Below are 13932 nucleotides of genomic sequence, written 5' to 3' on the forward strand. Positions count from 1 at the left end.
AGGGCAGGTTCATACACTTAAAAAAAAAAAAAGGACATCAAATAACTAAGACACGATTTTCCCATATAAAAACACTGAATATGAATAAGCTGAGACAATTTATTATGTATTTGCTTATCTATAGTCTCCTGTTTAACGACAAAAGTTGTATTTAGCATAAAGGTGATTGTTTTAAGATAAGCATTCTGATACATAAAAGCTATATATATAATCCTGAAAAATTAATTTGAATAATTTATCTTCAATTAACTTTAGAGTTTATTTCCTATCTCTTTTCATAATGGAAGTCTCACTGGCTGGTTAAGCAAGAAACGAAGGCAGCACAACAAACTTTGTGCATACAGGAGATACTAATCATATGGTCAAGGAAAGGATGGTAATTTTCTTAACTCTGTATTTAAATGGGCAACCTTACTTAACTGTATGTATTTAATAACTTTAATAAGATTTATGAACGTACGTTTGAGGTAGAAAGCATTACTTCCTAACATAAGTTTTAGCCATAGGGGAATTAATGGTACACGATTTCAGAGATCAACCCAAGAATTAGAAAGGACAAACATTTTTTCTCATACTCATCATATCATCTGTCATTCTTTATCTTCTTTATGGGAAAATCAGGTCTGGGATCCTTAATATTAATCATTAGCAACAAATGGATTAATGTTTAAGAGCAAATGTAGAAATTTTTTGAGAAAGAGGACAGACACGCATTTATTACTTTAATGGTTTCGATAACAAATGCCATTTGTTATCTAAATATGCCCTTTTCCCTTTTACCCACAACAGCCACCACCCCCCGAAAAACAAACTGTAATACTTACTAGACTGTACAACAGCTTGAGTTTGTGCAGAAGTGCCTGATGCTATGTTAGTCAATGCCCATGCAGCTTCAAATTGTAATGAAGGACTGTAAGGAAATAATTTTATAGTAATGAGTTGAAACATGTTCTGCAGATTAGTTTATGGTTCATTTCAGTATTACTAGCTGTATCCACTCTGGGTCACTCTACATTTAAGCAGTGCCACTGGGCTAAGTTTTAAAAAAAAAAAAAAACACCCTCTAAGCCTGGACATTTCAGAGGAAAGCTGTAAGAAAAAAGATTTTACATTCTATGACCTTTTGTAAACCAGCAATCATTCTGACTTCATATTAGTAACAAAAAAAAATAAAAGCAGTAATACTTGTTGAAGCACACACCAACCAGTGAAGCTGACCACTACTCTAGTCAAGTAATTATCTCCTGTATGAAAGATTTCTGGCACCCCTCATCATAAAATTTAATTATGCCTCTCTAATGGGTAAGAGAGACCCCTTCACATCCAACTGATCCAAACACCATTCATCTTTAGTGAAGAAAGTGCAACTGCCTTGCTGCCATTAGTAGTTCTCAATAAATTAACCATGTCTGACCATAACTAATAAAAACTTGGCCCTTCTAATACTACCTCCCAGATCAAGCGTAAGCTGGTATACTGGGATAAAGACATTTTTCTGCTCCATCACAAACAGGAGAAAGATCAGTATAAAAAGAGAGCACCATACCTGTATTAAAAGTGACTTATTAACTGCAGATAAAATTAGTTACAAATATTATGAAAGCTGTGTGAACATGTCTTCCAAGATGTCTGTCAACTGTTGTCCATGCCAACAGCAGTTTAGCAAAACAGCCTCCATGAAAACTGTTGTTCAAGCAAATGCTAAAGGTTAAGAGTTCTAGAAGGTGTAAGAGTTTACAGCTTATCGTGGTTAGCATAACAGTAAGGTGTCTGGCTTTGGGAGGAGCAGAGAGTATTTACTGTTAGGTGACTATTTTTCATTTCCATGCTTTTTTGGGTCTTCATCAATTATGTTTTACATATGGCCATAGCACCTGCTTCCTTTAAGCTTTTTTCATGCATTAATTTCCAAAGCATTTTAAGGTTTTATTGGGGATGGGATTGGAAAATAATTAGATAGGAGGGCCCAACATGTGTAAATAAGGATTTGTAAAAACAAATAGCACCTGTTAGCAGCCATCTATAAACCTTTACATTCTAGGATCAAATGCATTAGAATTCTAGTTCTAGGTTGGTCCTTCTTTTCTTCCTCTTGCGATAAGCTTTCAGTTATAACATGAACAACAACTTTAACAATCTATTATACAAAGTCTTCGCAGAATTTACCTCTACTAAATATTATGTAGCAATCACAATTAAAAGGACTGCTTAAGAAAATGTTGAGTTCAATTTCAAAAGGCTTATTAAACATTTACAAAGGTAAATCATACAAAAGCTAGACAGACAATTCAAATTAAAAGAATTTTCACAGCACTGAACCATCTAATTCTGGAGCAGACAGGCACTCACACCCCATTTTAAAATGCTATCCTGATTTGAACATTATTGCCAGCTGCCTTCTAAGCAACTGTTTTGTTAAACAAGCTAGAAACAAAGCTACTCATGCTTCATGTTTTTGCAACCACCAAATTATACCCAAAATGTCAATGTGCATTTTTTTAAAGTTTCTAGTCCTCGTGGATGGAGAAATAACCTCGAAAATGGAAATACTGTAAATACATTTAAGGCTGCCTGAGACCAAAGGTAGGCTAAAACATTTACCTCAAATGTGTTAAACCCCGTCTATCCAAATCAGGGGCTCACGGATTGTGGAATATGGCATTTTTCTTACATGTCATTAAATTCTTGCAACTACACACTCAATGTTCTCTACCTCCTTTACTGAAGCTCTTGTTTCCCGACAAAGAACTGTGTTGTACCATCACACGAGGGAGCAGCACAGAGCCAGAAAGAAGGAAACCCACCTTGCAGTGAGAATGAAAGAAGCTAGAAACTTAAGCTAATAAACTTAATGAAAAAGACAAGTGTATTCTGGCAAAGAGAAGAGCCCTGTTCATAACCAGGCATGTTCTTTGCCTTCACACAAACACACACAGTAAGCCCGAGACAGGTTTTTAAAAACAGTTAACAAAAAAGTCTGGAATATTCAAAACCAATGAGAAATTTAGTAAGGATTTTCCATTAGCTGGATATGCTCATGCAAGCTCTAAAAAATAAAATGACATTTCAGTGGCAGAATAAATACTCCTGGAGAATTTATGGTTTATCATCATGGAACATGATCTACGTGTCAGATTATATTCTGCTATGAATCCTCAGTTTCATTTGAAATAATGAGATGTTTTTTTAGATGCAGATTTTCAGTAAAGGTGAACATTTTTAAAAGTATACTTACTTATCATCCCTTTCTAGGCATTTTACCAGAATTGGTAAAATTCCTGATTTTATTAAGTCATCAATAGGTGGATTTCTGTCACTGGATAGGAGTTTTCTGTGAAATTAAATGTAAAAGTAAAATAAGTGACTTCCATCGTGAAAAATGTGTAGGCAATACATTTCTGTGCCTTTATTTATTTTTACCTTGCAGCTTGGACAGCACTCAGTTGGATCACTGGGTTGTCACTTGTGGCGTTCTGAAAAAAAAACAAAAAACCAACCCAAACAGTAAAAACTAAAAAAATGCACAGAACACACACTTCTAATAAAAAAAAAAGTTAAATGTAACATACCTGCAGTATAGCTTCTAGTGTTACGTTTTGCTTGAAAAGAAAAAAAAAGTTTTAGTAATTTTGTTGCTGAATTATTTTCTTTTTAAACATTTAATACAATCAAACTAATTTTAACAGCGTGTAAGTTCATAATTTTGCTTTCAAATAACTGCAATACTTCCAGTGTTAAAATGAAAACAGAATACATTGTCTTGAGACACCACCAAAGTTTTAAAGTAATTCCAGTATCAAGGAACTTACTGCTTTGAAGTCAGCATCAACATCAGAATCTTCTAAACTTTCTTCTTGGGGAACATTTCTTTTTTTCAAAAGATGTTCATCTCTTTTGTTCTGTAAAGGAATGACGAAAAATGAAGACACTTCATGCTTATTAGTACAGGGTGATGATATAATGGCCCCTTTCAAAATAAAACTTTAGATAAGATTTTTTTTTTTTAGAAGGCATTTGTAACTGCAGATAGAATTTACAGTATTTCAGCTGTAAGAATCTGGCAGCTTGCTAATTGTAGGCAGAACTATGTCAATTCATGACATCTGAATGTATTAAAACTTACAGTTTGGGGATCAATTTTCTAACAGACATTTACAATACACGTAGATCTGCATGACATTAACATTTAGCCACACATAACAAATTACTTTCCAGTGTAACATCAGTTTTCAGCTAAACCTACTTCAAAGTTCTCTGGTTACATGTATTTTCATCTTGTATGTAAAGCACATGCTCCATGTACACTGACACTCGTAATATTTCCCGCTCACATTGTCTGCCTAATTTCTGATTTAAAACAAAGCACCCTCCCACCTCAGCTCCTTTAAGGAATTACTGAAGAAAAAAATTACCTTTTCAGTGGTAAAACACCCATTTAACATTTCTACTTTGCTTAATTAGAACATTTGCACACCTAAAGCCCTAATTTAAAGAGAAAGGAATCAAATCATCAATTGTAACTGTATACAAATGCCCTTTTTTTTTTACAAATTTAAGATGTCTTAAAAGTATTATTCCAAAAGTATGAAGCAGTCTTTCCTAAATTTTAGACTTTATCTTTTGTTTGGTATGTCTAGAGGTACAAGCAATGACAGAAGGGGCAATGGAAGGTGTTGTCAGCATGTGTATCTGAACACCTTTTTGTGGTTTGTTTTTTTCTAGGTTTGGGGTTTTTTTTAAATAAGCACATTAAGATTTTAATCTCTAATAAAGCAAAACATTGAAAAGGCGTAACAAACAGCTGTAACACCTAAAACAAATCTATTATACCAGCAAGGAAAGGCAGGCTTTTCAGTCTCCAAACAATTATCTGATAGCCAAACAGTACTGACTATACAGATTGTATTATATCATGCTTTGCTTGTAATATACAAAAAAAGCCTCTAAACAGAATTATGTTTTGAAGGAGTCCCCAATATTTTATTTTATGTTAGAAAAGCCAGCAACTTCAGGTCCAAAATTTCAGTGACTTGCTTACTTTTTAGTCATTTTAAAAAGAATTAAAAACTTTTCCAGCCTCAGTTTAAAAGGCTCTCAAAAAATATATTAAATTTTTTTTCAGATAAGAGAATAAAACAATAAACAAGCAGCAGAATTATATAGCCCTTTAATGAAGAAGACAATATTCCACAAACTTAGACTTGACAGAAATTAAACTGTGCTAAGTACAGAAACTAAATCCCCAAAGAGCGCACAAGATCACCTATATTAGCTACGGCAGAGCTGTACAGTAACGGCAGCATACTCAGAGCCCATCCATACAGACAAGCACTAAAGGTATTTTGTCGTCAAGTGTTTTTGGAGAGAAGGAAAACGGAAATGAGCAGGTAGTTAAATGCTGAGAAAACAGTGTTATGCAGACAAACTGCCTCAGGTACGTAGACAATGAAGGATGCATTCACCATAAAGACCTACAATACATTTCTCTCATTTTTCCACATCAAGTACTTGGCACTGCCCTTTTAAGCAAAGAGCAAACATCATTCAACCCCAGTCGATCTGGCTTTGCTCAAGTACAATTCCTTTTCCTACTGTTTGTCTAAACCATAGCCTAAACTTTGGCAACTGCAGGGACTGGACCCAATTTCCAGAGGCCCTCTCCATGCGCAGGTCGGCGTTCTTCAGTGCACAGCTACTACGTGCATCTCCCCATGGAGGAAGGGCCTCCTTCCTGCCTTGGATGGACAGCTCCTACAGGATCAGCTGTGCTGTTACAGTACAACAAGCTAATCCTGGGAGAAGGGATTGAAGCTGGAGGAACATCCTGGTGTCTTCAGTCCCACTGTCCTTCTCTTCCCACGCCGAGGTATCACCACAGTTCACGGTGGTGAGCAAGTCAACACGTGCATGAAGATACAGGGAGACATATTTAGTTACGAGGGTGGCACACACTGGCCCAGCAGACATTCCCTGCCTACTGAAAAGGTGCAGCCTGAAGGAATTGGGGTCTTAGTGCAGAACTGCCACCACTGCCTGCTGGAGCAGGCTGAACGTTTCATATTATATCATTTACTAGCAAGGGCCGAGTTTCTTTGTCATTAGCAGTAAACTATTGAGGTACAAGGCAGGGTCTTCCAACTCTGCTCTGCCTACAGTATTTGGTTGGATTTTCTACATCTCACGCTCATAAAATTCAGGAAAGAGCTTTGCAGGGTTTTTAGAAAATATGCTTGTTGTAAGAATTGTTATTCACAGGTTCAGCTGGTGATATCTACTTGTTTTTCAAACAAATGATTCTGTATCAGCAGCGCTCAACTATGTGCTTTGCAAGATCTTGCAATAAAGACAGGTGATCTTTACTTTTAAACTTTTGTAAAAAAGCTTTTTAGATGCAGGCCTCTTGCAGATTCTTTGATTCAAAAGATGATCAAGTATCTAGAATAGTCAAGAACTTAGCAAACGAACTATTTTTATAGAACTTACTGAAAAAGGAAATTCTAGTTAGGAAATGTCACATTATCTCATTTGTTATTTTCACGTTTCTTCTGTCAGTAAAAGAAGATAAAGCTTTTTAAGAGCTCAAACAGCAGATTCTCCCATTTAGGTGTTTCACATCATTGTATTAGCAGACTCCCCCACCACTGAATCCTCTGACCTTAAGGAACTCTCCCCATATTTGGGGAGAAAAACTGATACATCACCATTCCACGTTGCTCCCCACAACAGCATCTATGCTGGCACAGAATGGATGCACTTCGGAGAGCTTCAACTGAAATCCCTCCAAAATGCAGAGGATATGCAAGAGCCATTTTAAGTAGAAACTTAAATAAGGCCAAAGCCTTCTCAATTGTGTTGACTTTAAATAGATGGCATCCATTTGGAACAAAGATCACATTATTAAAATGGATAAGAATATTTGATATTTACACATATGTGGGCTGCATCTACCATGCACATTATTTCCACCCTCAATATTTTGCGTCCCAAAAAGACATTAACCAGAAACAGTTGAAACCACATCATGCGTTGTCTAGCTTGAAAGATCTAGACATTTTTGGATGCAAAAAGCAAAGTCACACTGCAACAACTGTGGTACTGAATATGAATGTGTATCCCTCTATAGATGTGTGTCTCTTCAACGTATACAATTACATCATTTGAATGATCAGTGTTTGTCAGAGTTGTGCCTCTACTAGAACATAACTTAAGGGCTATGGTATCCAGTTACTCCAGAAAGCAAGAATGAAGACATATCTTGAGATCTTCTCTCACACATCCTGAAATACCAGGATGGCAGTAGCTGAAATACAGAGAATATAGCTGGAACAAAGCAATAGTCCCACTGTGGGTGACTGAACAGTGTCCTCACAGAACAGCAGGAAAGAGCTGCATGGCCTTCACCAGCCAAACAGCTGGAAAATCACCCTCCACAAACACAGGGTAGTAAGTCTAGAGCATGCCAGTGGACAAAGCACTGGATTATTCCATGCCACTTCACCTGAAGAACTTCAGAAAGACTACCTGCCTTTAACCCTTGTTCGACACATACTTCATGTTTATTCACAGTTCGTGCACTTCTATATGAGTACCATTAGCAGAAATAATTTGTTTGAACAGTATTTAGAGGGGCATGCACAAATTATCTCTGCTTGTGGCCATAAAATGAGTGGCGAATATGTTTCTTTTTCAGTTCTTCCTATTCCCTAGAAATCTCTCAGGGACTTGGGCAAAGAGGAAAGAAGGGCAGATTGTGAAAAGAATAGTTAACAGATAAGTAACTCGTCTCCTTCAAGCAACTGCCCATGCATGCATTGATGCAGTGGGTATCTCCAAATAGCACACAGTACTACTCAAAAAAGTTCCATTTACCTGGAGAAGAGTCCAATGAATCCCTAGATGAACACACACTGAAGGACTGCTCTCCTAATGGCAGCAGTAGGCTGAGAGGTGAAAGAAAATGGAGCTCCAACTAACTGTTCAGCAGCTATCAGGAATGCAGACATCCCACTGGGAGGCCACCCATGGTGAAGATGTTAACAAAGGAACGACATTTCAAACTTTTGCCCGTCAAACATACATAATCTAGGTTTAATTCCACTATCGGACAGGCAGGGTCACTTGACAAGAAGAAAACTGCATCAGACTAATTAGAAATCTTAGCACGGTAAGACTGAATAACACTGAAAAGCCTTCCATTTGTAGCTGCATATTAAAGATGGCAATAAGATATACCATAACTGAACTAACCAAGAGCCTAGTTCTCACCTGTTCCAGCCACCAAGTTAATCGCTCCTTAGAGCGCCTTTTATACCTGCATACACAACTATCCAATTCCTTTGGCAACATGAGTATGCCTAAGAGAATGCTTCCTCATGTTAATGTTAACCAAAATAAGTATGAGTAAGCATGTATATTCTAATGCCAAGATATTCTACCTCCTTAAGAGAGAGAGCTGAACTTCATAGGATGTAACTGACCACAGGTTAATGCTGGAATTTCTGTGAATGCAGGCAACAGCTTCAGGTTGTCAGTCATATGGTGCAGTGGGCTCCAGAAAAAATTACCTTAGCCAGGGAAAGCAAGAGCAAGCAAGAACTTTCCTGTAGTTACTCACTGTCTGCAGATGGCTGGGCTGAAAAACAAGTCAAGAACATGTATAGAGGAGCTTTCACAGCAGTCTGAAGCAGAGAGGTTTCTTATTGAGAAGGACTAAAAATTTCTTACTGAGGAAAAGCTATTCTTATTAGCATTTCTTAGGAAGTCAAAGAGTTCACGGAACCTTCCAGTCCTAAAAAGTGGCTCTAAGGTTATTTGAAACAGCTCTGTCCATTTGCAAAGGCATCCAATTCCTGCACACTGTACACAGTAATTTGACAGACCAATCACTCCTGTGCATAAGGTAAAAGAACATGATTTACACCCTGGCATGACTTTAAAATGGTTGCATTTTGTCATACTGTGACAAACTCAAAAGTTTGTGCCTAAATCATAGCACCAGCTTCTTCTGTAAGCTCCTGTGGTGAACCTGAAGACAAACGAGCATCTTGCATCCTAGGAAAGACTAAAGGATCAGGCCAGTGATGGAGGTAGGTTCAGGTTGTCTGGACGTCCCTTTTAAGCTACCACTGTTGTGACAGACTGAGCTGAACTTCTAGGTTTCATTTACATGCAGTCTCCAATTTTGGTTTTGGAGGGCAAGAGCACCTGCCACAGTCCATCAAGAAGAAAAGAGAATGCCTACTACTCCAACCTCATTGTGGTAAAGGGATGCTCTGGAAACCTCTACTGAATACCCTCTTAATGAAAGTTTTCTTAGGTGGGCTATCTAGCCTGAGTGAATTTCTAGTAACAGCTCTTGGATGTGAACTTGGGGAAAGATTCAATTTCTTTAATGGTTGGGAAAGGACCATTAGTTGGCTCCACTCACTGTCTGAGAACTCATTAACACCTACAGAGATTTTAAAAAAACCCTGTAAACCTGTAAAAAGGCTGAACAGCTCAATCTGATGCTCCTACAATCCATGGATATCAAAATTATATCCTACATGCTTAGTGAACTAGGTCCCTTGCATCCAAAGGCGGTCAAACAGACTCCAAGACTCTTCTTCAGATAATGAGCATAGCTACAGATCCATGGTTAGAAGACAAAGGCAACTTTTCTACATTTGAGTTCTGCTAACTCACCTTTGTGGCAACAGACAGCAGTCACAGTGTTCCTCTTTGGCTAGTGCACATCCTTCTCAGAATATGAGCAGGTTGACTAAAAATAAGTAGCCACATACATGTATACCAGTGTGTGGCCCAACAGCCCCAAGCACAGATTGCAAAGACTGAGGCCTGTTAAGTTAGGCAAAAACATGCTCTTACTAAAATGGAGTCAAGCAAGCCTCCAACAAATTTATTCATAGCCCTTTTTAACTAAGTCTCCAGAAGAATACATTGAAAATATAATTTTCCTCCTAGGGTCTCTTTGAGGAATCAATCAAGGCAGGGTAGATGCAAGATCTTTCCCAAGAATTTGTGCTATTAACACTGCATAGAGAAGTCTCTAGAAGAACATACTAGTAGTGATTCAGTTTCCCTGTGACTGTACCTGTTTTTTTTTTTTTTTTTTAAGTTGGTGGAGTTAGGCCTAAAAAATGTACTTTACAGTGAATGAAAAGCTATACATTCACATTGACCTGAAAAAGATGTACAACTGAAGCAAGTTCTACTATCCCAAACCTGAAAATGTGGACTGTTTTTTTCTTTTGCATTCTCCTACTTCCTCAGAACCAGAAAAAGATTTTTCCCACCCTAACTCTCCCAGCAAGATGAAGACAGGCTCCTTTCTTCAAGGCTCACCACTTTATTTAGGAGCTACTGTAGACATAAGCAATCTTATTTAAGAAAGATCAGAGGAGGGACAAGTACAGTATGCCAGAGAAGCATGAAAAAAAGACATATGCCCATGGCTCCTTAATCTACCAGTTGTTGAGCAAATAATTGCTTTGCCTTGCATCAAACTTAATTGGCAATTAGAGCTTTCACGAGCTCACGTCTATGAGCTCTCAGAGGCAGCTGAGTTTGCCAAGAAAGTCAAAAATAAACCTTGTGAGAGATCCTGGAAGTTCTTAAGATTCCAGTTAGTAGGCCTTAAAGGAAGACAGGATCCTCGGTTTCTGCTGAGCTTAGCAGTGTTAAGGCTTCCTTTGAAGGGTGGCATCTAACTCAATGACCATAGCATTGACCTGGCTAAGGACTATCTTTCCTAAAGCCCACAAGCGGCCTAAGTCAAGCTTCCTCCTCATAGAAAGCCAAGCACCTAGAACCAAAGGATCTCTCACAGCAATGGAGTTACAGGCTTCATTTAGGTATGGAACCTTAAACTGAATCCTAACCATTACTCACCCACCCCACTCCCCTTCAGGATGAGACTAATCAGCTAGGTTAGCCAATTAATTCCAGGGTCCCTGTTGCTAACAGAGCAGCCTTCAGGTTTCTGTGATGCTGAAATTAAGTGATAAACATTCTAAATCAGACTTCGCCAAGATACTACACTGAGAAGCATTAAAACACTTAAATGCTAAATCCTGAGACAGTCTCCATCACCAAACTGACATCATTATCTTGTCTGTCTGGAAAGAGAGATGGCTACTTTTTAAGCTCTTAGGCCCACTGCTGCACTAACAATATACCCAGAGGCCAAGACAATCTTCCAGAAGTATAGTAGGTCCATTCCCAAAATGCGTAAAATACATGTTCAGCAAGGCCAATATGGAATCAGAAAAGGGCACCTGACCATTGGGAGTGTCATCTGACTGGCTCATGGTGCCAACCCATGCTTCAGCCAGGATTCTGCCAGATGACTGCTACCCTTTATGTCAGGGATAGCTTTGTTAGCACAATTCCTAATCAAATAAGTGACTACGAAAAGAAAAAAGGAAAAAATAGAAAAGTTTCTTTCTGAATAAGAGCTGTGGTGTGAAGATAGTGAATAGAGATAATATATTCCTGAAACACAGAATGTGTGGCAAATGCACCTTGATGTTTGTAATCTCAAAAGAATAAACACCTCACACTAATGCATGCAGAAATTGTTTACTACTGTTCAAAGCTGTGCTTTATTTATTCCATCTCACAAAACAGAGATGTAAGCAACTTCATCAGATCCATTCATTTACTATTTATACAAAAGTTGATTCAAAAGACAACCCCGTAAGTATGTAGTGCTTCAACTGTACAGATGAAGAATATGCTTAATTTGCCTGTTTTCTTCAAAAGCCAGGTGTATACTCAGCATCTGGATGGCTGGGATAAAAGGAAGATAGCCCTTTGTTTTGAAGAGGCTATAGTATATTACTAAGGTCATGCCAACACAAACATTTCCTGAATTTGGCATACTCATGCTAGGGTAGCAGTGTTAGCCATAAAGACGAAGACTGAAGCAGTGATATTACAGCTTATCCTTTCACTGCTGGAGCCCAATAAAATATGATAGAATAGTTTGGTTGGAAGGGACCTTTAAAGGTCATCTAGTCCAACCCCCCCTGCAATGAGCAGGGACATCTTCAGCTAGATCAAGTTGCTCAGAATGCTGTCCAACCTGACCTTGAATGCTTCCAGGGATGGGGCATCTACCACCTCTCTGGGCAACCTGTTCCAGTGTTTCACCACCCTCATGGTAAAAGAACTTTCTTCTTTGTATCTATCTAGTCTGAATCTACCCTCTTTTAGTTTAAAACCATTACCCCTTGTCCTATCGCAACAGGCCCTACTAAAAAGTCTGTCCCTATCTTTCTTGTAAGCCCCCTTTAAGTACTGAAAGGACGCAATAAGGTCTCCCCAGAGCCTTCTCTTCTCCAGGCTGAACAAATATATCCCTTTACATTTCAGTCCCAATTCTGTACTAGAAGCAATGGCCTCACATATGCCACAGAGTTCCCATGCAAACCAGTTGCCCACCAGCACCAGTTAGTTGCTGCAAACCAACAACTCGGACACATGGCGAATCTCTTATTAAAGCAGATTTCTTCTAGTCTCTGCAGTGGAAGATGTTCAGCAAACACTCCAGAAGAACACAACTTCCTGCATTTAAGAGTTCTGCAGCTGCTGCTCACTCCTGATTTACAGCCTGACCTATATCCAGCACTCAGGCTTCTCTAAGTGTGTGACTGATCTATGCATATACAGTTTTCAGTGAAAAGTCACTAGCAGCTCATATACTACTGCTTCCTCATTTTCACTCATATATTACCGGCACATACAAGATCCTTTCCACACAGACAATCCATTGCTTTGTCTTAAGTGTATAACTTGCTCTCCACCATGCTTCTGTAATAAAATGGCCTTGAAATTGTGACCTGTTACAAAAACCAATTATAAGAATTAAAATGAAAATTCTCGCTTTGCACTGCAAAATTCTCTCCAAAGACTGTACTGGAATGCTCGCGTGCAGTCTCACAATTTAACCAGATGCATGAGGATATGCTGCTTTAGCTAAGCCATCTTTTACAGCATTGCTTTGCTAACAGGCATAAGCTGCCCAAGTGCTATGAATGACTCTTCCCAGCACAGATTTCACAGTTATACAGCAAGCTTTACATGGAGTCAACACACTAGTTCTGAACAGAGAGAACCTCTAACATGTCAGCATAAGCTTCAGCTGCTGATAATTCAGATATCAAAATTAATTACCTGAATCTCATTTTAAACAAAAATTGGCTAAATTCATTTTTCACTGGGTACCTGCCACTGTATGTAAAAGTAGCTTTCTCCATACCTCTGTCATCTGCCAGTACTGATGGGGCCATAGCCAACTCAAGCTACAAAACACATTCAGACACGTTCAGCTAGTTTGATTAGGAAAATATGAAAGCATTATACAATTTTTAGATGACACATCATGCTCATATAAGTACTAAGATTATTTTTTTTCCCCCAGTCATCTGGGTCCAGTTAGGTTTATTTGATTAATTCTTATAGTCTCAGAATGAATCTTACAAATATTTATTTTTGATATTGTAACAAGATACAGAAGTTTTTCTCTAAGACCTGAAAAAAGAAAAAAAAGTCTCTTTTTTAAGAGGAGCAGAAAGATCCCAGGAAAATACTAGCACAGATTTTTGGTAGCTCCTACACAACCAGGTGATAAGTGCAGACAAAATTTCTCAAAAACAAGTCAAGCTAATTTCTATCAACATAATTTCTATTTACAAACCATTCACTTTGATTTTAAGAAGGCTTTTGTCTTTCCTCTTGGTTTGCAAATAATGAAAAAGAAATGGAGATTAAATTGGGTAGGTGTGCACTAAGCAAGCACCACTCAGACTGTCAATGATTCGACTGGCAAACTGGAGATACGCATCAAGTGGGAGACCGAAAGGAGCTTGACCTATATCTAGAATATTTAAAGCACACACTTCCATCAAGGCATTAATGAAAATGTTAGAA

At 38.1% G+C, this 13932-nt stretch overlaps 1 protein-coding gene across 2 annotated transcripts in view; it reads right to left on the reverse strand.

Moving 5' to 3' along the window:
* KPNA3 (karyopherin subunit alpha 3) overlaps window positions 1–13932 on the reverse strand; it is a 51799-nt gene that overhangs the window by 16296 nt on the left and 21571 nt on the right. For both annotated transcript variants that reach the window (XM_075723405.1, XM_075723480.1), the window contains exons 3-7: window positions 3810–3899; window positions 3570–3599; window positions 3421–3473; window positions 3236–3331; window positions 825–910 (exon numbers count right to left, since the gene is read on the reverse strand). In XM_075723405.1, coding sequence (XP_075579520.1) covers window positions 825–910; window positions 3236–3331; window positions 3421–3473; window positions 3570–3599; window positions 3810–3899 — 355 coding nt within the window. The remainder of the gene's footprint in view (window positions 1–824; window positions 911–3235; window positions 3332–3420; window positions 3474–3569; window positions 3600–3809; window positions 3900–13932) is intronic.

Source organism: Pelecanus crispus, chromosome 1, assembly GCF_030463565.1.
Source record: "Pelecanus crispus isolate bPelCri1 chromosome 1, bPelCri1.pri, whole genome shotgun sequence".
In the NCBI taxonomy this organism is placed as follows: domain Eukaryota; kingdom Metazoa; phylum Chordata; class Aves; order Pelecaniformes; family Pelecanidae; genus Pelecanus; species Pelecanus crispus.